Source organism: Populus nigra, chromosome 9, assembly GCF_951802175.1.
Source record: "Populus nigra chromosome 9, ddPopNigr1.1, whole genome shotgun sequence".
In the NCBI taxonomy this organism is placed as follows: Eukaryota; Viridiplantae; Streptophyta; class Magnoliopsida; order Malpighiales; family Salicaceae; genus Populus; species Populus nigra.
The window spans coordinates 5205659-5231872 of NC_084860.1; the positions used below are offsets into that span (position 1 = coordinate 5205659).

General features: G+C 28.3%; 1 protein-coding gene across 1 annotated transcript; it reads right to left on the bottom strand.

Annotated features, from left to right (window-relative positions):
* Positions 1-4276: 4276 nt before the first annotated feature.
* Positions 4277-9363, bottom strand: LOC133703853 (GDSL esterase/lipase At5g45920). Its single transcript, XM_062128558.1, has 5 exons — positions 8988-9363; positions 8647-8871; positions 5512-5579; positions 5189-5353; positions 4277-4659 (listed from the first exon to the last, which is right to left on the bottom strand). Exons 1-5 carry the CDS (start codon positions 9084-9086, stop codon positions 4497-4499), a joined length of 720 nt encoding a protein of 239 aa, XP_061984542.1. The 5' UTR covers positions 9087-9363; the 3' UTR covers positions 4277-4496.
* Positions 9364-26214: the final 16851 nt, after the last annotated feature.

Below are 26214 nucleotides of genomic sequence, written 5' to 3' on the forward strand. Positions count from 1 at the left end.
GACTAGAGACCAAGGATTCGAGAAAGTCATGGTGATGGGGCCGGTTACATTTGCAGACCTCCATTGAAGAAAGAAGACAACAATACACACGGGGGATAGAACCCATGTTGCTTATTGTTTATTCTTCAAAATCTTGGGAATTTCTTACGCATTTGCATTATAAATTCATGCATGATTCTATTGTTCTGTACACTACTCCTATCACCTCAAGAAAACAATCACTCTTAAGCTTGCTTCTAAAACATTTTCTTAGGGATTAATACATGGCCAATTCAGCTGTCTTGCGAGTTTCAATGCTGATCCTGATCATTTTATCCGCAAATATGATTAATTTGGAGGCAGTAAGTTACCGCGGGGTCGAGTCTATGCCTAAAAGGATTGATAGCAGCACTCTCTTACAGAAATTGGGCTATGATATGCCAAAAAAGAATGTGACAGATGCATCCTCTTCAAGAATTTCACCTGGAGGGCCAGACCCTGAGCATCACTAGTCTCCAACGTCTCCGGCAATGCCTTGGAGAAGGAAGCACGGATAGCCCTGCACCAGATGGATCAAAACCAACCCTTTCCTTAAACTCGTTGCCTTCTGCAATGTCTTTTCAGTCATTTTAAAATACAATGCCTTAGAAAAAAGCTATTGTATCATTAGAATAAAATTCTGTAACCATTTTGGTTTGGAATCTTATTTTGATATTAAGCAGTATCTTAATTTCCCTGAAGTCATAAGAAAATAAATAAAATCTTTTGATGGCATTGTATCTTCAAGTGATTTCAGAGGCGTTGCACGTAGAAAGCCTTGTTTTCCTCCTGGTTCATCTTTGGATGAAACTGGGAGGGTGCGTCGTCATCTGCATCTTCTTTCCTTTTATGTAGAGTTTTATCACTTGTGTTACCACCTTGAAGCATAAACAGATTAAATCTGTAAGAACATTCACTAGAGATTCTTGTGGCATCATCAACTTTTGACAAAAACGATTTTAATTTGGATAACTAGGTTTTTGTGGTTTAATCATTGAATCTGAGACAACATTATTCCCTCCGCTAGTTTGGTCAACAGTATCACAGTGCATGGCCATGGAAAACAAAACTTACCGTCACTTTCAACACTTCCTTAGTACAATTATTATTATTATTATTATCGCAGATAAGGTGGATAAAATTAAAATATATATATATATATATATATATATATATATATCTTAATTTAAAATTTTCTACTTTTGATGAGATTTAAAGAATATTTTTATAGTAGTTTTTTAACACTTTCAAAATGAAAGTTTGACTTTCTAATGAAATGTTTTATGCGGTGAAATTTAAATTCATAATTATTTGAATTTTTTAAAATTTAATTAGAAGTATGAATATATGCTAAAATTTAAATTTATAACTATTTGCTCATTAAAATTTTGATAATATATTAAAAAATTATTTAAATTCAAAAAATTTAAGCCATTGAATAACATTTAGAAAATAGTTTTATATCAACTCCCAGACACAATATTTTTCAATAAATTTGTCAACTCAAGAATAAGATCAAGTAGTTTATTATTGATTATGCTCATGGATTGAAAAAGTTCGTGCCAATAGTAGTGCTTTCAACCATTTGGTTCACTACATGCAAAAAACTAAAAGATTTTGTGAATTCATTGTACCTCTCCTATCAGAGCATGGTTCATCGGAACAAAGTTCACTTTTCTTTCTTTACGGTCCTCTAATTTTTATTTTTTTTAATTTAGTTCTTTAAAATCACTTTTTTTTTTATTTATCATCGTAATTTGTTCTTACACAACTTATATGGGACTCTCTTAGTCTTGAAAAAATGTCTCACCATTGGGTTCCTTCTAGTTTCTGTAAAAATCAACTTGATTTTATTGTTTGCACAAGATTGAAAGATAAATTATCAAAATTGAATAAAAGAAGAAATGACAGTCCTGTTATAAAAAAGATTCTGGTCCCTCCGTTTTTTTACTAAATGTTTCCTAAAAGTTTTGTCAAAGTTTCTTTTTGGTCTTTTAGTTTAGGAAACATACATTTTGGCCCAAGACTTTTTTTTTTGTTTCTATTTTGATCCCTAGTTTAAGAGATAAAAGAAAACAATAATAGGAAAATGGCAAAGAAGAGAGAAAATTATTGTTATGAAAAATATCTTTCTTGATGTCAAAGGATTCTTTTAGATGAGAGGAATTATACGAATACGTTCTTTGACATTCATCTTGTCTAAAAAAGCAGATTAGGTCTTCGAAAAGTTTTTGAAAATCAAATTGATTTTGTATTTTTTTAACCAATTGTTTTCAAGTTTAAGATCATAAATAGATTTTTTAAAGTCTCTAAAATGTGTTTAGATGTTTTAGATGGAAAATTAATTGAAAAATAAGTTTTAAAGTCCAAATAATTAGACTCTGATTTTTCAACAAACATTGGTGGTTAAAATTTGAGTTTATAAATGAGGTACCATTTGATGTAATAAACAACACTTCATTTGTTTTTAGAAAAAAACACAAGGGATTAATAGAAAAAAAGAAAAAACCAAACTAGTTCCAAAAGATTTTATTAAATGAATAACATACGACAACAAAACTTTTTTTTTGTACAAATTGTGGATATTAATGAGAGAAAGAGGTGTTATACTAGCAAGTTAATTTGTTTTAATTAAATTATTATTATTATTATTATTATTATTATTATTATATAAATAAATATTACCATATAAATAAATAAAATAACTTTGATAGCTTCTTACATAATATAATCAAGACCTATCTTTTAAATTCACAACTTGGTATTTAATTAAAAAACAATTATCATTCTAATAGCATTGAAATTTATTGGCACATAAAAGTCTTGATCAATTTAATTAGACTTATGCTTTAAATTTTAAATTTACGCAATTTTCTTGTTATTAAAAAATAAATTGATAATAATTACATTTTAAAAAAATAATAATAATCCAAACTGCAAGGTGTGTGCTAGGTTACTAGTAAAACTACTAAACGCTATCTTTTATCATTTTCATCCTCATCTCCTATACAATGTTTTCCCATGAGCGTAATCATTAGATCAAAAATGGGTCATTAATAAAACTTCAAATTGGATCCTATACAACCTTAATAAAACTTTAAATTCAAATTCAAATTCAAATGCAAACTCTAAATTTTAAATTCAAATCCAAATCCAAACCCTAAATTCTAATCCAAACCACAACTCTAACTTATACCTAAACTTAAACCTTAAAACCAAACTTTAAATTCAAATATCAAACCCTAACCAAACCCTAAACCCAAATTTTAAACCATCAACCCCTAACTTGTTATATGCACAAAAGATAAAAAAAATCATGGCTTTGCATTGGTCTACAAAATCTTTTTTAGATTTAGAGTCTATTTAAAAACACGGTGCAAATTATATTCTTTTAATATAAAAAAAATTCATGTTTTAGATCGTTTTAATATGCTGATATCAAAATGATTTTTTTAAAAAAATAAATATTATTTTGATGTATTTCTAAATAAAAAATACTTTAAACCAAAACTACTATCATAGTCTCGAGCAGTTCTTTAACTCCAATCTCATTTATCATTCTTTTTTTTCTTTATCACATAATTTTTTTTTAGTTCGTTTGCTTGTATTAAAGGTGTTTTTACTCTAATGAGTTTTCTTATCACTTATCTCTTTCTTTTCTCTAACTTAGAGTACAAGTTTCAATATATTTTTTAAAACTTTAAAGATATTCATTTAGGTTAGATTAAGTCGAGTTCAAGTAATATATAATAGTATTCATGTCTAACATGAAACTCAATTTTTTACCTCTGAATCTTACCTGAGCTTGAACACATCACGTAATTTTCTACCTATTAAAATCGGTTCTCGTTGGTATTTCCATCCGTCCTGAAATTCGCACTTGCACAAATAGTATAATCCTGAGCACTTAATGTTTCATTAAAGAAATTATGATCATTTTATCTTAAAGAGCACCCATCATGTAAAACTCTACCTCCACGAGCGGGTAATTGGAAGCTGCAGAAAAGAGGATCGAAAGAGTTTGAGTTGCAGACTTATTTAGTCTAAGCTGGGTGTTTTTTTATACATATGAGGAGCAATTTTATATTTTTCATTTTAATGTGACAGTAATTAATAGTAAAATATGAATGTGTAGAGTATAGTATTAGAAAATAGTAGTGGTTATGAACACCGTTACTCTCAGAAAGAAATCTTGCGTTTAGAAGGTAAGACAGAAGGCCATGCCAAAGATAATTTCTAAGCCAAGAAAACAAAGAGCTATATCAATCAGTGTCTGCATTCACTGGAATTAAAGAGTGAGTTACACCGTATGGAGAATTGCAGGAATTGTGCTTTTCACAAAATGATCGCAACCTTAGTCCAAACATCACTTGCTATTCTTTCAACACAATTCGACCACCATGATATCTATGGCGCAGCTCACCCTGCTCAAAAAAGAAGAAGAAGAAAAAAGACCTTGCTTGAGATATGAGCTGATGTTAATAATCCTGAAATGCTTTTAGCGGATCTTGAGGGTCAATGTTGGCGATAAGTGGGAGATCAACTGGCAATTTTTCCACACTTATGCCCTGCTCCTTCAGCTTCTTGACCACCTCCTCAAACACAATCCTATTGCCAGCCTGGGTGAGGTGCAGACCATCACTGCAATTCCATTTTAACAAGTATTCAGAATTATTGCTTATTAGGAAAAATGAAATATAATTTCAATGGCTTGAGATTGATGAAGAAAATTTTAGTTTAATTTATTCAATCCATGGCAATGGAAAATCTCAGAAATGGATGCCAATCTTAATTAAATACGGGAAAGAACCCTACACCATAACAATTAGATGTTTTACATGTATGAACCAAGTGTACCCTACCAAACAAGCAAGTACTTGGATCCCAAATAGCTGTCAATAACATCTTCGCAATAAGAGATGATGGATTTACGAACAATTGTAAATGTCAAGAACACTTAATTAGGTGAAAACATGAGCAGAAAACAAGCAAATATTTCCTCATTTCATGACGTGCAGGGTACTCTTCATTGAAATAAATCCAAAGAATTCACCATTTAGTGAGAACAATAACAATAAAGGATCAATGATCGGTTAAAATCCATTTTGTTCACCCCTGCTGCAAGTTATGTATAGTAGTATATAGACAAGCAAGACAAAACTTAAAATACCTTAGATAAGCTTGCTTCCAGTCAGGACATTCTTGCATTTTGATCCAGAGATCTACCACTGGGCATCCATGTTCTTTGGCAACAGACATGCATGCCTGAGCATAAGCACCAGCAGCTTCATTTGTCCTCTCAGGCAGACCTGATGGGTTCTCTATGTATGGATGTCTGCAAAATTTTAATGCTATTTCTTTCACCAAGTTTCTATATACTTTATTCTATATAAAACTCTGCAAGGATACTAGCTAATAACGATGACACACCCATAAGAAGTATTCAAGAAGACACGTACAAAGATGTAAAGGGCAAGTGTGTTAGAATCATACCGGAGGCGTGCATCTTCATCAATCGGAGGAGGAGTAATGAGGAGAATGACAATCTCTGGCCACCGCTTCTGATATTCAGCATAAATATAAAGATGTTAGCTTCTACTTCAAAGAACTTATAATGCAAACGGAGATGTTGACGGGATGGCTGCAACCTACTAGATTATATAAACACTGATTCTATAGCAAAGCAATCATTGATCATCTAACAGGTTCTTTCAAAAATTAAGGTTGATTTATCATGCGAGTGTTTGGCAACTTTCAAGGAAAAAACGCACTCACCATGCAAGTGTTTGACAACTTTCAAGGAAAAAACAAATCCTTCAAAAACAAATCCTAATATATATGTTATTTGGTGACCACATCAAGGGATCCATATGCACGAACAAGTTTAAGAACATCAAATGGTAGGTCCTCCATGTTCCAGTGCTAGATACCACACAAAGTGCCAACTTTTAAGACACTTTGTGCATATGCAAAAAACTTCGAGACGACCAGACCCCCCAAGTTTTTTGAAGTTCCATGATCACCCCTAAACTTGCACATTTTTATAGGATAATTTAACAAAATGGTCCTCTGAAAATAAAAGGCTACATTCTAGCCCTCTTAGTGTGTTAACTCGGATTCATCCATGACAAAATCATTAGACCCTCTTTCGGGCCAAAGGAAAAGGCATAAAATTATAAATTCAAAGGGTATGATTTCTTCTATTTAGCACAGATTAAAAAAAAGAGCAAAGCGAAACATTAAGGAAAAATACCTTAATGTATTAAATAAGAGTATAAGGATAAAATAGCATATTTTATCCTTATACTCTTATTTTATGGATTTTGCTACTATAAATATTAAAAAAAATCACGGATTCTCTATCCTTCCATTATCTGCTTCGTTATGCTTTTTTTTTTCTTTCATTAAATTTTGTTAAATTATGTAATACATGTTAAAAATATGGTATTAATTGATAAATCATTACTTGAATATATATAATTATGAAAAAAAAAAGATAATTTGAATTAGAAAAGTGAGAATTTAGTTAAAAATATTGTGCTTTATTGGATATTTAATATTAGTTTAGGAAATACCAACAAAAAATATTATAATTAATGAGAATTTCACTATTAATAAAATAATGAATGAGAAATTTACCCTTTTATGGTTAATTATATGTTTGAGATAGTTTGGCTTTATAGGAAAAACAAGAACAATTACGAGTTGATATTTTTTTTTATAAATAATATATGTTTGTTATCTAAGTTATTTCTTCTTTATTTTTTTGTTATTACATTATATTTTTTTAATATTACATTATATTAGAAAAAATGGATATTTCCACTAAAAGAGAAAATATTCACTCAACGTGGTTATCAATAAGATGAGCAGTCCAAGATCCCTATTCAAAAATTCCAAGAGACAAAAAAATGCCCAACAAAACTTGCGATAACAAAAATCCCATCAACTTTTGAAATTGACTAAATATAAAAGTGTTTTTTATTTAAAAATATATTATAATAGTATTTTTTATAATTTTAAATTTTATTTTTTATATAAATACATCTAAATAATCTAAAAATAAAAATAAACAATTTAAAAATATATATTATATATATAAATATATTATATTATATTATATATATCATATCACGCAGTGCGATTATTATTTTTTTTAGAAAATATTATATATATATATATATATATATATATATATATATATATATATATATATATAAATGGGTAGTAATAATAATAGCCCAATGGCCAACAATAACAGCGACAACTGGGACTCACCCACCCTAAGCAGATCTTTCTCTTTAATTGATATTTTCCTTGGCCCAACTCCAAAACCCCATTTCATTCTTTTTTATCAACTTGATGTACGGTCATTATTATGACGTCACTATCGGTCCCATTTTTTCCAATATGATTTTCTCATCTTTTGTTTCCACGTTAAGAGATTTCTTATTCAGAATTAAGGGTGAGAAAATAGAGAAAACTAAAAAAAAATAATTAAAAAATTAAATCATGAAAAAAAAATTAAACAAATTAAAATTTTATAAAAATCAATCAGTTTCGTTCGGTTTTAGTTTTATAAATCTAAAATCAAAAAAATATAATCAAATCCTATACAAACCAAATGAAATTAAAAAAATCAAGTCAAATCTATTTGAACTTATTTTTATTTTAAAAAATCAAATTTAATCGAAATCAATCTATTTAAACTGATTTTAATTTTTAAAAATAAAAATTTAATTTGATTATTTTTTATATATATAAAAACTAAACCAACCAAAAAATAATCACTCATACTCAGCATTGTTTGTGCGTATACGTGTACTGTGCTAGTTTATTATTATTGTTAGTTAATCATTGTAAGACTAACATTCAATAGATGAAAGATTAATTTAGTCTATCCATAAATAGTTTTTATAAGAAATAAATTTTAAAAAAACAAATTATTTTTCAATTTTTATTAATGTCATTAGAAAATATATTATAGAACATTTTCTAGTGTTAAATATTTAATTATGTAATGAAAAAAAACTGTAAAATAAATTAATAATATTTTTTCAAGTTTATTATAAAATAAAAATTAGATTTGACAAATAAAAATATATATTTTATATAAATTATTTTAAATAATAATAATTAAAAAAATCAACTAAAAAGTTGAAAAAAAATAATCAAAGTTAATATATAAACCTAATTACATTATATCTAAAAAACCAAATTAAAAGAAAAAAAATCAAAATAAAATATATATTATAATTAAAAGATAAAAGATTATATTTGATATAATTAATAAATAATAAAATATTTTTTAATTTCTTATAACACTTTGAAAGTTTTGAAAACTGTTTTTCTAAAAACCAGTTTTTTTTAATTAGAAAATATTTTTTTAATTATTTTTTTAATAATAAAAAACAAAAAAAAAACTAGAAAGTAGCTTTTAAGAAATTATTTTTCATTAAACAAACATGCCTTAATTCCGGCCTTTCAGTGGAATGAGTGGACTACGCATGCCATATGGAAGATTCCAGGATGAACATGCTAATCTATGAAAAGAAAAACATTTAGGATTTTCTCTTCTTATTTAACAATCAAAATAGAACCCTGACAAAACTGGGAGGAACGTAATACCTTGAAAAATGAGATGATAGAGTGAAGGTTCTGCTTGTATTCATGGAGTGGCACGTGTTGAAAGGCAGAGTATCTATCGGGAAGGCAAGCATCGTTAGCACCGAAAAACACCGTAACAGCCAATGGCGGTACACCACCACTTTCCACCGGCGGAAATATCCTCTCTGCCACCTTCAGAGCCCACCTGGTATTATACCCACTGTACCCTCTTAGCACCACATCAACCTGAAAAAAAAAAAAAACCAAACATGATCAAGAAACACAGAGACAAGAATATATATATATATATATATATATATACAGTAGCTTAAATAATATGAAAGAAAGAAGTGGATTATCACCGTGCGAGAGAAATGGTGACTGAGAGAGGCACCCCAACCACCATCACCGAAGGACTCTTCTGTTATAGAGTCACCATAGAGATAAATCTTTGGTCTCATCTTTGAAAAATCTGTAGATGCGCGCAGGATATTGGTTGATCTTCTTACAACTCAAAAACACCTGGACTTCTGCCGATCTTGACGCATGACGCATGCAATATGAAGCGAGTTTCTGATCTTCGGATTTGCCTTCTCCTGGTTCCTTCCTTCCTTCCCACCGTTTCAATGCCCACCTCCTTGTTTTCTAGCTTTGGATCCCACAGCTTGTATCGGATCAAAAGGCCGGTTTCTTAGTTGGCCTACTGAGCCAACGGTTGCATTTATTTCTGATGAAGGCTCCATTCAAGAACCAATGTGGTCTTAATGTATCAATATTATTACCTATATGCCACTGGCATGGCCCCACTTGTTGCCGTTAATGGCTAGTAGTAGATGTGCAGCCACCACTAACAATCCAACGGTGAATGCGCTGTTGCTGCTTTCCTACCATTGCATCCAACGGGGCTTTCAACCGCATGTTTGGGGAAAAAAACAAAGGGATAGATATGGTGGGTTTTGATGCGATCCTGCTCTAATTTAATTCTTTATTTGTATATCAAAATCACCAAATATTTAGTCGATCTGCTCGGGAAAATGTTAAATCTTCTGTTGGAAAACTATATAATAAACCTGGGAGATTTTTATTTTTATTTTTCTCTTGTGTACCTGGCTTCAGAGGATTATTGTCACATCGATTAAAAAATATTTTCAGAAATTATTTTAGGGACCACATGGCCGGGTATCATTGCTTGTTGAACTGAGAGTGAAAGGGTGACATGACTGCTTATTGAGTATTGACTTTACATTAATTCGTGCTGTCAGTCGTGGATTGGCTTCTGGATAAGGCGACATCGATGGAGCAACCGTCCTTTTTCGTCCAAGGAAGCTTTTGCTGATTGTTGGTAGGCCAGTTCCTGCCTCCCTACTCAATAAGAGTTAAATTTAATTTTTTTTATTAAAATTTAATATAATTTATATATTTTCAATCATTTTAATATACTAATTTTAAAAATAATTTTAAAAAATATAAAAAATTATTAACATGTATTTAGATAAAAAAATTATTTAAAAAATAATCGCTACCACACTACCAAGCATTTTCTTAATATCACGTTGAAACATGTTTTGTTTTAAAAATATTTTAAAATAAATTTAATTTTTTTTCATTTTTAGATTATTTTAATATTTAAAATAATTTTTTAAAAATAAAAAAATATTTTTTTAATATAATTTTAAATAAAAATATACTTTAAAAAACAACTATTATTATATATATATATATTATTATTATGCTACGAACTCATGAAAGAACCAACCAACTTATCAATTTTATAGATATATTTTTAAATATTATAATTTTTTATTTTAAAAAATATAAATATAATATTTATTCTTAATAAAATAAATTAAAAAAATTATGTGGCTAATTTTCTTTACTTTAAAAAACTACATTTACGTTTTCAATATCTTTATATATAATATAATACAACCAAACAAGCAACAAAATTCTTTTTCTCGTAAAGGAACTCGAATCAAAATCTAATCTAAATATTTTTTATTAATTTATTTAATTATTTGGATTCAAATTTTTTCTTCTTCAAAAAAACAATCAATTATGTTTTTTTTATTTAAACTCTAGAAAACCTCAAATTAAAAACCTAAATTTATTGAGGCAAATCATCTCCTAGGCATATGCATATTGACTAGCGGCCCACATAATTGTGAGCTTTCACAATAAAAACAAAAACCAAAATAAAAAACAAAAACAAAGGCTATTAAAGTTATTAAAGAATGATATAGTTTATTTTATTTTTTTTTAGAAATAGCATAGTTTTAAAATTTCTTGTTGTTTTGAATCGTAGTTATTAAAGAACTGCTATTTAAAATAACAGTTTAAATAAAAATCATGATTCTGAATCACAGTTTTAATACAACCGCTATTTATAATAGCAATTACATAATAAAATTGCGATTCTGAATCCCAATTGCAATGTATATATAAAATCAGTTGGTAGTGGTGATTTGGTTGTCGGACAAACTTTCATAACTAAAGATAATTTGGTAAATACTTTTAAATAATGACACAGTACACATTTACTTGAATATTGCGTTCAATGTTCAAACCAAACATTTGTTTAATTACAAATGTACCATTACATACATAAAAAAAAAAAACCATGTCAACTCCAGTATCATGATCAAGTCCTGAACATGAGGCCTCATCATTATCATTATCATCATCATTAAAAGGTTCAATTTCCAACAAAATAAGTGTTGGAGCATGAAATTAAAAAAAATCAATCTAAAAAAATTGCCAAGGAAAAAAATAGTAATTAAAATAATAAGGATCAAATTGGTAGAAAAAAAACTTTAAAGGGTGAAATTATAAATAAAATAAACTTTTCAAAATCATCGCATATAAAAAAAATATCAATTAAAAGAATGAGGATCAAATTTGAAAGATAAAAAAAAATAAGGAAGAAATTGGAAAAAAATCCAATTTCATAAATCATATCAAAAAAAAATAGTAATCAAAAGACCAGGACCAAATGTGAAGAAATAACAAAGTGAAGGGTTGTTTTATTTTTTGCAGGGTTAGTGTGAAAATTGACGAGGAGAGAGGGAAAGAAGAAAAAAAATCATGCTCCTGCAAAGGCTAAATGTTGATTTTTAAAAAACAAATGACACATTTAGAATAAAGTTGTTAAAGAGTAATATATTTTTAAAAAGTGTTGGGGAAATAGGATAATTTCAAAATTACTTTTTTTTAATTATTATTGTTAAGAAACTGTTATTCAGAATAATGATTTAAATAAATAAAAATTACGACTTTAAATCACGGTTTTAGTGCAACCGTTATTCATAATAGCGGCTACATAATAAAACTGTTATTCTGAATCACGATTACGATGCATATATTATCTCACTTTTTTTATATAGTTGTCACTCCTACAAAGAAGAAAACACTAGGAACCTAAAAAAACCCCAAAAAAAACCAGCTTTTAATCGCCTCAAAACAATGTCCAATCCTTTACCAAAACACTGAAATCATCTTCTCTTTGTCTCCATTAGTTTTTCTACCATTTTTTTTTGTTGCAAAATGTCACCCCAAACTTCTTTTGACAGTCTCCCTACTGCCACAATTGGTGGAACTTCTACCTAGAAATTAGAAAATCAAGGTAAAACATTTTCATTGTCTATTAGTTTGATGGGTTTTATTAATAAATTTTATATTTGGATTTAGTTAGGTATTTATGTTATGTTTCATAATTAGATAATTTTAGGTTTTGAATATTGCAATTATGTGTTTTAATACAATTGAGGTTACTTATGGAAATAATTAGGTTTGGATTAGGAAAATTAAGGTTTAAATTGATTATTGGGTAACGTGTCATATTTAATAATATTATTTGAATTGATATAATGTTTTTTAATTGATGTTTTCATAACTCATTTTTAGGTTATTCCTCAAATTCATCCTTTTCTTTCTGAAATAATAATCAAAAAATAAAATAAAGACTCTCTTTTTGACAAAAACAAGCTAGGAGGATTTCAAATGTAGAAAAAATCAAGTTACAATTTCAGATGGAATATGGATCCTAATTGTACCCAAAATTAAAGAGACAATACAGATTCAATGTCAAGTTACATGATTATTAGTTGAATCTGCATAACAATTAAGTCTAAGGACATAATTAGATTTTAATAGGCTAATTTGACTTAATTATAAGCCAAATTAAAGTTTAATTATGTTTATGAATTAATTTGGGTCCAATTAAAGAATTTAATTAAGTGCACAGGCTTAATTATACTTTAAATAGATCAAATTAATTTCATTAGGAGCTTAATTGGTGAAAAATTAAGTTTAGGAGCCCAATTTATGCGTAATTAAGAAGATTGGAATTTTAAGAGACCAAATTTAATTTTTACTAAGTCAATTAATTGAAATTAGGGATAAAATTACAATAAAATCAAAATTTTAGGGCCAATTAAGGGCTAAATTGAAAAAATTTACAGTCAATGATCATTTTGAAAAAAGCACAAAACTCTACAAACCTAATTGGTTGAAATTAGGGGTGAAATTAAAGAGATATGAAAGTTTAATGGTCAATTAGGGGCTAAATTAAAGAAATCCAAATTGAGAACCAAAATAAAAAAGGTGCTAAAATCCAGAGCTGAAATTAAAGTTTGTTAGGGTAAAATTGCATAAAATTAAAATTTTGAAGCCAAGCAGAGGTGTAATTGAGAGAAGTCACAAATCAAAGGACTAAGATAAACTTTACCAAAATGGCATCATGTTAGGTTATTGTTCATCTTCTTCTTTAGATTTTCACTAAAAAGTTGTTCAAGTGGCCTCATTTTCAAGGTATTTAATGTTTTATCTCTCCATCAAATTTAACACAAATCTGACATCTGACTACACCCCATTATAGCCTTTTTTGATGCCACAATGGCTATGGCACTACCTTAAAATAGCCAAACCGACCATCTCTTTTCTGCAACAAATCTGACAGCCCATGATGGCCATTTTGAACCAACGATTAACATCATTCTAGGTTGAATTAAGAGTCAAGAATTGACACCATTAAAGATAAAATATCCCTTTTCAACCCCTTATAAATAAAGGTGGATTTCATGGTTTGAGGGAGGAGAAATAATAAGTCAAAGTTGAGAAAAAAACCATTTCCGTGAATTTTTACTTTCCACCTCCTCTTGGCCATCACTTTGGCTACTTTCTTCGTCGTGCCTTAGCCGCTGTTACAACCACTAACCAATCGTCGGTCTTCCCTACAACACGAGGAACATCGTTAGCCTTTTGTTTCCCCCGACCAGGCAAGCCATCCACCTATTTTTCTCCTATAAATCCCACCGGCCACTGCATATACCTCTTAACCCCACCGGCCACTGCATTTTACATGGAGTGGCAATGAATTTTTACCCCATGATCACTAGGCTGGGTTGGATCCAACCTATATTTTTAGGTCGAGTCTAGCCCAGTAAGAAAAAAGGGCTAGGTCTGTGGGAGTTGGCCCAACCCAATATAATAATAATAATATAAAAAAAACTCTAGAAAATTTCCAAAAGTCATTTCAAAATATTTCTGATTTTCTCATACGTTTTTCTATCAATTTCGCATAATATCGAGTTGTATAGTTACACTATAAAATACAAATCCAGTATTAAAATACCCTGTTTTCTCCAAAATGTTTCTAAATTCTTTTTTGAAATTTCAAAAAATCTCAAAATTTTAAAATTAATTTCCTCTTTCAAAAAACCAAAAAAAAAATATACTTTATTTTCATGCATACAACTAAATCCTAAAAGTTTTTCAAGCAAATTTTCATTAAAAAAACTAAAATTGCATCTTTTTCATGTTTTAAAATGCAAAGTAGTTACTGTAACTTGTTTACGATTAACCTTTAGGATTTGGACAAAATATCAAAAACCCTTTACTAATCATTTTGTTCATTTTATATTAGGGTTTAGATATAGACTTTAATATTTGGAAATGTAAAACTACACAATAAAGTATACCTCAGGTATTAAAGATATAGAGCGCAAAATAAATGCGATGCTAAAATTTAAACTTTAGAATGATTAGGATTTCATCAAATAAGGTAGAGATTTCTTCATGAAAGAGATCTGCCTTGGACCTTAGAAAAAGATCAATGAATAGAAACTTAACCTAGAAAAACAATCAAACAACAATGCAGCTTACCTTAGGTAGGGTGCACTGGGGGTGATGCATCTTCCCTTGCACAACCAGTCCCTTACCAGACTCTCGCAAATTATAGGTTTTTTAGTATCCATAATACTAAGTGGCGACTCCTGAACTTTATAATTATAATTTTTTTATTATACTCAAAACCTCTTCCTTCTCAACAATACCTCTCAAGAGGCATTAAAGTGTGCCATTTGGATATTGCCCCGTGATAGATGTTATTAATAAAGTTACGATCGAAATCATACCGTCTAGATTTTGCGCTAACTTCAAAGTTTTTTAAAATTTTATTTTGGTTCAAAGTTCATTTTGTTTTTTTCTTCAGTCCCTGAGTTAGAGAGATAAGAGTAAAAGTCGTTGGAAAATGGTGAAGTTGTCATTTGACCACAATCTTACCATAAAAAATCAGGATTTTTGTGTTAATAGGTTCTTTTTTCGAGGGGAGTTCAATTTTTATTTTGTTGACTCATGTATTGGTTTCCCAGGTTAGATGTGCTTAGGCTTTTTGAAATATTAAAAAAAAGCATCTTTCATTGTTTTTTTAATAAATAACAATGCAATTTACATTCATGGTTTCCTCGCCTTTAACAATAAATTTTTGCAACTAATCAAGGCTAGTTGGATAACATTTGATGAAATGCCCAATGTGAATATTAATCCTCTTCCAAACCATAGAGAAGTAAATAAAATCATTGTTGATTCTAAAAAAACCAACATGAGGGAGTTTTATGGGTATCTATAAGAAGGTTATTAGGTATACTAGTAGAGGTAAACTATCTTTGGTCACCTTCAAAGGTATAGGTTGTAAGAAATCCTGAAGAGTATAGTAAATATCATTACTGTCATGACATGATATTGATTACTATGAAGAATTCTATCATGAGGTGGAAAATCTGATGACTTTTGGGAAGAACTAGAAAGCAAAATGAATAAAATGACTCTTAGAAAGAACTAGTAAACATCTTAAAAGTTTCTTTTCTTTGCTAATGATTGAAGAAGTTAAGACAAAGTGTGAAGTAAGGATGGTGGTATTTTAAAATATGAAGATAAAATTATATAGATATCAGCCAACCATAAACGATTCACCCAAAATGATCTTAACCAAATTAGCTCTTCTAAATAATGGAGATTCTAGTGAATTACGTTATAACTATGGGTATACCTTTCATATTAAAAGCCCCTCACTATTTTTGCAAACTAAAATATGAGAATTGATAAGAAGTGGAAGTTGTTTCAGATTTGAAGAACTAGAAAAACAAAGAAAGATAATTGAAAGATAATTGAAAAGTTGGCCAATGATTTGGTCAATAAATCATTAAGTGAAGAGGAATCCATATAATTCCTAAAACAAATAAAGCACATATAGCATAGTATAAAAACTAAAGAACACATTAACTTGGATTTTTTTTCTTTCACTTATCCTGAGCTTCGATGCTATACCAAAAGAGATTACAAAAAGTCTTCCATAAAGCTTATATCCCCCAAGATATTTTATAGGATTTAATAGAGCATTTAGTGGGAAGAATCCAAACTATAAATTATTTATTCTTCTAAAAATATGAGTTGTATCCTAAAGGAATTAGAAATAAAAAGTCATCATATATCACTATGAAACACAAACACTTTGTAATTATAAAAGTGCTTATTGATAATGGATCAACTCTTAATGTGTTATCAAGACATTTCCTGAATTTATCTCCAGTCAATGCATCACATGTGATGTTAAACATCATGAAGGTTAGAGTCTATAAAGAGTACCCAAGGTAGGTGATTGCTAACATCGATATTAACTTGGTTATTAGGCCACAATCTTTTTAAGTAACTTTACGGGTGTTAGGTATCCAACCATATTACATTATATTACTCAGATGATCATGGATTCAATCTATTAGTGTCATGGCATCCTCTCTACACCGAAGGTTAAAGTTTATGGTAAATGAAAGATTGATCATTGTGAAGGGTGAGAAAGCCTTATCTTTGACTAAAAATATGCCTATCCCTTACATTGAAGTACAAAGTGTAAAAATAGAAACTTTCATGCTTTTGAGGTTGTGAATGATGAATGAGTATCGAAGAATACTATAAGAAGAAAGCTAGAAATCTCAAAAGCAACAAAGGTTGCTATAAAATATTTTTTGAAGTATGAGTTACCATTTAAATATGATCCAGATACAAAGATGCTTAAATGATCAATATTATAAAGATAAAATGTGTTGATCAAATATTTGGTCTAAGTTTTAATACTAGAAAGAAAGACTACCACAAGGCTACTAAAAGAAAGTGAGAAAAATGGTTGGCTCGTATTAAAGGTAGGGATCCAAATGAAGAAGACATGGATATTTCACCGATCAAAGTGACTTCCCACACCTAACTTATAAGATAAAGCTAGAAAAAGAATTGAAAAGGTTGAACCAGATGTTTGTTGACTCTTCAATACATAACTTAGAGAAATATAAAAATGAGGGTTGTGATGAAGGCCTTATAATGAAAGAAGACTCTCACCCCAAATATAACATTACTCCAAGTAATTATGAACACACTAGAGGATGTTCCACCTTCCGAGGAGTTTGTGCGAATATATGCTGAGGGAGAATAGCTTTGTAACTAGGAGGCTTAAGAAAAACTTTATTATTTATCTAAAGTAATTGTCTTGTTTGCTAACTGATTTACCTAATTAATGAGTGTGGCTCCAGATGCTAACCAAAGGTTTTACTTGTGTTAAGCCTTTAAAAGTTTTCTATTAATAAGACAATAAATTTTATATTCAATTGTGTTTTTTCTCTTCCTTTTATCTTTATTACATGCTCCAAACATACTTGTATATTCACTAGAAAAAGACTTTATTGAAAGTGGATCCTCAATGAACACAAAACTATTACACTGACAATAAATGGCCAAATTTTAAAGAAAACTTAATTGCCAGGAATGAAGAAGAATGAGAAGAAAGTGATGTCAAAGAATTTACTATGTTAATTGAACAATCTAAAATGTGCCTTGAAACCCAATAAGGAAGAGCTAGAATTTATAAGTATAGGTAGTGGTTAAGAGAAAATTACAGTGTTGACCTTTATAGACGAGAAAAATAGCTTGGTTTTCCTATTGAAAAAAATATTCATATGGGTTTGCATGATCTTATGCTGGTACCAGCTTTTAATACACGTATTATAGTGCACATGCTACCATTAATATCATGATGCAGACTAGTTAAACAAAAAATTGAGAAGAATAAGGCCCAATATACTAATCAATGTTAAGCATAAAGTGAAAAAATAATGGAATGTTGATTTTCTAGAAGTGGTCAAATACCTTTAATATGTGTTAAATATTATGGCAGTATCTAAAAAGACTACAAGATTAAGGTGTGTATTGACTTCTAGTCTTTAAACAAAGTAAGCTCGAAAGATGAATTTTCACTCCCCTATATAGATCTATTTGTAGGCGATGCTAATAAAAATTCTACTTATTCTTTCATGGATGAATTATTTTGGATACAATCATATAAGAATGGCAGAAAAAAAAAACAAGGAAAAGATCATATTTATTATTCCTTAAGGAACCTTTTGTTATAAGATTATGTCATTTATGTTAAAAAATACAAGGCAACCTATCATATGGAAATGATAACTCTATTCCATGACATGATGAATAAAGAGATCGAGGTGTATGTAGATGATATAATTTCTAAGTTAAAAAAAGAGAAATAACCATGCCTAGACTTTGTGGAAACTCTTTAAAAGGTTGAAAAAGTATAAACTGAAATTATATCATCTATAACCATGCCTAGAACTGAAATTGGAGTGCATATTTAGAGTGAAATCTGGAAAGTTATTGGAATTTCTTGTGAGCAATAAAGATAGTGAAGTAGATCTAGACAAAGTTAAGACAATACAAGTCATGCTTACACTCAAGACTAAAAAAGAAACATGAAGCTTTATAAGATATTTAAATTATATTGCTCGTTTTTATATCTCAATTGGCAAACGATTGTGATTCAATTTTTTAAGTTACTAAGAAAGAAGAACCCTAAAAAAGAAAAGTTTTCAATTATTGGTACCATCACTTATATGTTGTGTAGAATGTAATTTTAAGGTTTTGAAAGCAAGATAAAAGTTATAAAAAATGTCTTGGTTGCCTTTCAAACACAAGTTTAATGACATTACTAAATATCATACTAAAACATATCTGAAAACAAAATTTACCATGTTAATTAAACAAAGGAGTTTTAATTAAAAGATGTTATTTATCCTTGTTTTAAATTGTTTGAATGTTTCTAGGTATATGTTTTGATTACTTTTGATTTTTATTAATATAAAAAAATATCATATTTTTTTCTAGAATAAAAAATATTAATAAGAAAAAGAAGAGTTATACTAACAAATTAGGTTGTTTCAATAAAATTTAAATTATTAAAAAAAATATTACCATATAATTAAATAAAAAAATTTGAATGGCTTCCTACAACACAAGAACAATTATCTTAATTTAAATGCGTTTCTTATCTTCACAATTTAGTTTTAGTTAAAATTAAGAATTTTTTTTTAACATTTATCATTATATATAATCCTTAATTTATTTTTTTAAATATATATATATTAAATTTTATGTTTGTAATAAAAATAATTTTTTTACTAGAAAATATATTAGTAATTTTTGCACATTTTTTTACATCCGAACCAACATAGCTAAGGTCAATTATGTAGGATATCCTAGTTGATTATCTCATAGTAGAAGAAAACAAAACTTAATATCATTGATAATAAAATATTCATTAAGGATATCTTTTACATACCGTCGCTTTTACAAGATAATTCTTAATGTAGTGTGATTTGAAGTGTCCGATGGTTAGAGACAAACGTGTGGAATTTTGTGAGGGGCCCATTTCGCTCCACTAGGTTGAATAAAACAATAATCAAGGCATTAACAGAAGATTGATGAGAGTGATGCAACTCCTCAATCACAGCATGCAAAGTAAGATCGGTGTGCTTGTTGTCCGAAATTAAAAAGTTGCAGCTTATTGTCTAAAAATTAAAATGAAAAAATTTAAATAGCGTTAACAGTTATTGTATTTTTATAAATACATTGGATTGTTACAGTAAAATTATATTTTTATTTTTAAATAGCTTAAATCTAGGGGTATTTCAGTTTTTTTTATCTGATTTAGTAGTTACTAGTTACATGACCCGCGCGAAGCCGCGGGTCAATGATTTTTGCATAAAAAATATCAAAAAAAAGTTAAGATTTAAAAGTATTAGGTTTTTTTACAAAGGTACAACTAAAAGTCTTGGGTGTGGCTGCAACACCTGATCCAAGAGTAATATTTATAATATTAATAATAATATTAAACTTGCATGACTCAAGTTTAAGTGGGTCTGACTGCAATACCAGACCCAATAGTCTTAGATGTGGGTATGGCTGTAAGCTCATATCATAAAAGTGTGATAATTAAATAGATTAATTAAAAAGAAAAAAGACTACAAAGAAGAAAAAAATTAATGAAGAAAAAGAAAAAAAAATCTGAATTAACTGGATTAACCCTTCAAACTAGGTTAACCCGTCAAACCTTGGATTCATGTCGTGAAAGTTTGATAACTAAATAGAAAAAAAAATTTGACGGGTTAACACAAAATTAACTGGGCTAACCCGTCAAACCCGGGATCCGTGTCATGAAAATTTGATAACTAAATAGAAAAAAAATTGAACATTAATAAACTAAATTAAATGAAAAAAATTAATTAAAAAGGAAAAAAATAAACAAAAAGACATCAGCTTTTTCACTGTGGACTTCAGTGTGCAGTCCATAGTTAAAGGCATAAAAACAGGCAAAAAACAAAAAGAAAAACTAAAGGCATCAGTCGATAACTAAATAGAAAAAAAATTAATATTGATGAACTAAATTAAATAAAAAAATATTAAATAAAAAGAAACAATAAAAGAAAAAAAACTTATAAGAAGAAAAAAACTAATGAAGAAAAAGAAAAAAAATCTAAATTAACTGGGTTAACCCGTCAAACCTAAGATCCGTGTCATGAAAGTTTGATAACTAAATAGAAAAAAAATTAATATTAACAAACTAAATTAAAAAATTAATTAAAAAGAAAAAAAAAGGCATCAACCTTTTTACCGTAGACTGCACTGTGCAGTCCATAGTGAAAGACATAAAAAAAAGCAAAAAAAAAAACTAAAGGCTTTAGCCTTTTCACTGTGAACTGCATACAATATTAAAAGATGAAATCAGAAGAACAAAACTATTGAGGAAAAAGAAAAAAAATCTGGATTAACCCGCCAAACCAGGTTAATCCATCAAACCTGGAATTCATGTCATGAAAGTGTGATAACTAAATAGAAAAATGATTTATTATTAATAAAATAAATTTAAAAAAAAGATTAATGTCGAAACTAGGATCCTTGTCATGAAAGTCTGATAATTAAATAGAAAAAATTTAATATTAAGAAACTAAATAAAAAAATAATTAAAAGAAAGACAAAAAAAAACTAAAGGCATCAGCTTTTTCACTGTGAACTGTATTGTGCAATCCACAGTAAAAGGCTTAAAAAGAAAAGGAGAAAAAAAAACAAAGGCACACGCCACGGGTTAATTTTTCTTCTTGCATAAAAAATATATAAAAAAAACTAAGATCTAAGAGTGTTGGATCTTTTTGGAAAGATATGCCCAAGAGCCTTTGGTTTAGCTGCAACGCTTAACCCAAGAGTAATATTTATAATATTAATAATAATATTAAACTTACATGACTCAAGTTGAAGTGAGTCTGGCTACAACACCGGACCCAAGAGTCTTGAATGTGAGTCTGGCTACAACACCGGACCCAAGAGTCTTGAATGTGAGTCTGGCTACAACACCGGACCCAAGAGTCTTGAATGTGAGTCTGGCTGCAAGGTTGTGTCATAAAAGTGTGATAATTAAATAGATTAATTAAAAAAACAAAGAAAAAAAACCAACAGGAAGAAAAAAAAACTAATGAAGAAAAAGAAAAATAATCTGAATTAACTGGGTTAACCCTTCAAACTAGATTAACTCGTCAAACCTGGGATTCGCGTCATGAAAGTTTGATAACTAAATAGAAAAATTTGACGGGTTAACCCGTCAAGCCCGGGATACGTGGCATGAAAGTCTGATAATTAAATAGAAAGAAATTTAACATTAAAAAACTAAACTAAACGAAAAAAAATTAATTAAAAAGAAAAAAAACAAAAAACAAATTTCGGGTTAACTCGTCAAACTTTTAAAAAAGCAAAAAAAAATCTAGGTTAACTCGTCAAACCCGGGATCAGTGTCATGAAAGTCCGATAACTAAAAAAAATTAACATTAACAAACTAAAATAAACAAAAAAATTCATTAAAAGAAAAAAAACACAAAGAAAAAAAGCAAAAAAAAAAAACCCATAAAGGCATAAAAAGCAAAATAAATAAATAAATAAAACATAAAAAAATTAAAAAAAAAAACAGTTTAGCATTTCACTGTGGACTGCATAGTGAAACACTGAATAGTTTTAGTATATGTTATTAATTAAAAAGAAAAAAAATTCGGGTTAACTTGTCAAACCAGGTTAACTCGTCAAACCAGGTTAACTCGTCAAACCCGGGATCCGTGTTATGAAAATTTGATAACTAAATAAAAAATTAACATTAATAAACTAAATTAAACAAAAAAAATTCATTAAAAAAAATACACAAAGAAAAAAGCAAAAAAAAAACCATAAAGGCATAGAAAATAAAATAAAAAAAAAAACAAAAATAATGGAAAAGCTGTAACTTGTTGAAAAAAGGCATGGAGAAATATGGCAGGGAGCTTGCCACGTAGCCACTAAAAATAACAAAAGAAAAAAGCCTAGAACTTTCATTGTGTGAATAAAACTCTCCCCGATAAATACTTCAAATCTACAGTAAAAACAGCACAGGAATCCACAGTGATTTTAGACACAATATACATGGATTCATTGAGCAATTTTAATTTTTTTTAATTAGAAAATTATTTGGAGGTGTTGGATGTATTAGAAAATTATTTGGAGGTGTATGTGTCTTTTTAAATTTTTTAACATAGTAAAAATATTTTTTTACCTTTAGAGTCAATAAAATTTAGAATTGTTGACTAAATGCTTTCTTGGCTTTTCACAATATTTGTAACCGTAAAAATACTTTTTTGCCCCTAAGATAAAAAAAAAAAGGGCTATTGGATAAGGGTATTTCAGGTTTTTTCAATTTTAATGTACAGTAAAATAACACTTTTAGCCTCAGAAAAGACAAACCCAAAAAGGCTTCGCTTTTGGAGGTATTTTATGTAATTAAGAGGACAATGAGGGATGTTTTGGTATTTTTCACGTTTTATTTTTTAATCGAAAAGCTACTAGTGTGTATTCCACACGTCCTAGCGAGTGGATGACATCTACACCATTCAAGTGAGGCGTGTGCAGCCGCCCGATGGCCAAATCTGGTCATTCACCATCTCCCTGGATCCATAGCCGTGTACTCTTTCACATGGTGTGGTGCGTGTGGACAAATAATGATTGGATTGTCTCCGGTGATCGATTATTTGTGTTTTTTCTTTCTTTTCTCTCTCATGATAATCAAAATGCACAATTGTTATATTTGTATCTGATTGTTGTTTGTCAATTTCAGTTCTCATTTTTTGAATTTTTTATGTCGTCCTTATTCCTTTTATAAAAGTTTAGTTTTTTTAAAAAAAAATTGTCTTTTAATTACAATTTCTTATATGTTTTGTTTTTCATTGTAGTCCTTATTCTTTTAATTTTTAATTCTGTTTTTATTTATTTTATAGTTTCAGTCCTCCTAAATCCATCCTTATTTTTGGTTCGTGTTTCAGAATCCATCCTCTTTGTTTTGATTTTTTTATTTAGTCCTTTCTCTTTTGTTTGAGTTTTATTTGTTTATAATTTAGCTCTTTAATTCTAATTTGTGTATATTATGTTTTTCAATTTGGTCCTTTTACTTTTGATTCTTATTTTTTTCCATTGGTTTTTTTTCAAAGTTCTTATAGTCTTTAATTTTACCCTTCAAATCAAATTTATGATTTTTTCATTAGTAATACTAATTTTTTTAAAATTTATTAACAACAACAACAACAACAATAATTTTTAATTTTACCCTTCAAATTAAATTTATTGTTGTTTTTCAATAGTAATAATATTTTTTCAAATTCATTAATAATTATATTAATAATAATGAAAATAAAAACAACAACAATAACAATAACAAATAGTAGTAGTAGTATAGTAATAGTTAATAGTTATTGTGATTGTAATAGCAATAGGAATAATAACAACAATAACAATAATAATAATTGTGGTTATAACAATAATAATAAAAATAAAAATAATGATTATAGTACTAAGAATAAAAATAATGATAATATTAGTTATAGTGACAGTGATAATAATTATAACAATAGTATAAACAACAACAACAACAATAATAATAATAGCAATGATAATAATAACGATAATAATGATAATGATAGTGATCATAAGAATAATACTAATAACAATTATGATATTACTTATTGATAATAGTAGTAATAGTAGTAGTTGTAATGATAATGATAATATTAGTAATGATAATAATAACAATGAGAATAATAATTGTTATAAGAATAATTGTGATAATTCATCATTCAATGTTATATTCATCCTTAGATATTGGATTAATTAGGAATTCATTTTCATAATTGGTTTCGTTTCACCTTTTATTAGGTTATTGTGATCTAAAAAACCATTTCGGTATTGGATTGATGTTTGATTTTGCAATCATCTATTTTTCTTATCATGTAGTTAAATAAAAAATAGATTATTTTTTTTAATTCCAGTGGAGTCTATAACCCAGTTCAAAAGTTTGGTGTGTTAGCTCGGCTTACCCGATTCATAGGTTTAACAAGTTTACCTACCGATATGATATGCTTTTTTTCCTTTTAATTGTTTTTTATCTATTTATTTTTTATTCTATCATTTAATATTGGTTTGGTTGGGAAATATACTGCATTATTGATTTTTCTTTTTGTTTCCTAATGATTATTGTCTTAAATAAGTTTCTATTTTTAGGTTAACGCGTAATTTTGTGAGCATCTGTTTTATCATATAATTAAAAAAAATTATTAAACTCAATAGAGTCCATGACCCGGGTTGCGAAGGGCTTTAAAGTTTTTTTAAACACTAAATCATGTTTTTATCGATCATCAAGGTTGTATTTGGACCTATAAAATCGATCAATTTAAGTCGAATTAGCTCTCACACGGTTCAATTAAAAACTTGAGTTAGGTAAAGAGTTGAATCTGGAGGTTTCAAAATTAACCCACTTGGTTAGGTTTAATAACACTATTAAAAAAAATTCTCCATGCTCTTAAGAATTTTTTTACATTTTAAAAAAATTGATATTGATCCACGGTGGAGCGTGAACCAATATGCAAGTATTAACTAAAGCTAATTCATCGGGGAAATAATTCTTCACTAGTATTAACTAAAGCCAATATACTAGTATTAACTATGAGAAAGATTCAAAGATTATTGTTCCCTGAAATAATATGTTAAGTGTTTTGCCATTCTTGTAAAAAATCATTATAGTATTGTATTTTTACAAGGTTTATTAGTCATTACTATATTAACTGGGAATAACTTGGTATTTTTATATTTTTAAAACACAATAAAATATCTAAAATACCCTTAAAATAAATAAAAAAAATTAAACTACCATCAAAGGGCTTTTTTATATTTTCAACATGGGTTTTTTATTATAATCAAGTTGATTGAAGGGTAATTTGATATTAATTAATATAATTAAAAAACCAAAAGTTATTGGCGTGTGCTATGTGTGTCTTCACGTGTGGGAGGCATTTGCAGTATTTTGGTGGTATGTGTGGTGTCTCTTCAAAAATTCCATTCCACCGTATTATTGAAATCATCATAACATCTTTTTTCTATTGGGGTGATGTATGGTAGCGGTGATGCGGTGATTTGTCAAAATTCATGTTGGGCATTTAAAATTTCATAAGTGTCCTCTTATTTATTGAAATTTCAACTTTAATTCTTATTCTTTTGATTTTTTTATTTTTTTTCTTGACCCTTTTCAAAAAGTTTGATTTTTTTTCAATTTCATCCTTCAATTGCAATTTGTGATATGTAATTATTTTATATTTGGTCCCCAATCTTTTGATTTTATAGGTTTTTTTTTGTTAAATTTATTTTTCTTTTGAATTTCATCTTTCAATAAAAAAAATATTGTAGTTGCCCTCTATTTTATTTTTATTTCAATTTTGATCCTTATTCTTTTAATTGCTATTTTTAGTTTTGGATCCTTTTATGTAATTGATTCATTTTTTTTCCTTTCAATTTCATCATTCAATGTTTGATTGATTGAGAATTGAGTTTCATGGTTTTTTCAAATGAGATATTTCTCTTCTA

Coding starts and splice junctions, on each gene's coding strand:
- LOC133703853 (XM_062128558.1), bottom strand. CDS start 9,086: ATGAGACCAAAGATTTATCTCTATGGTGACTCTATAACAGAAGAGTCC. Junction 8,872..8,987: donor GTCACCATTTCTCTCGCACG/GTGATAATCCAC, acceptor TTTTTTTTTCAG/GTTGATGTGGTGCTAAGAGG. Junction 4,660..5,188: donor TGGAAGCAAGCTTATCTAAG/GTATTTTAAGTT, acceptor ATGGAATTGCAG/TGATGGTCTGCACCTCACCC.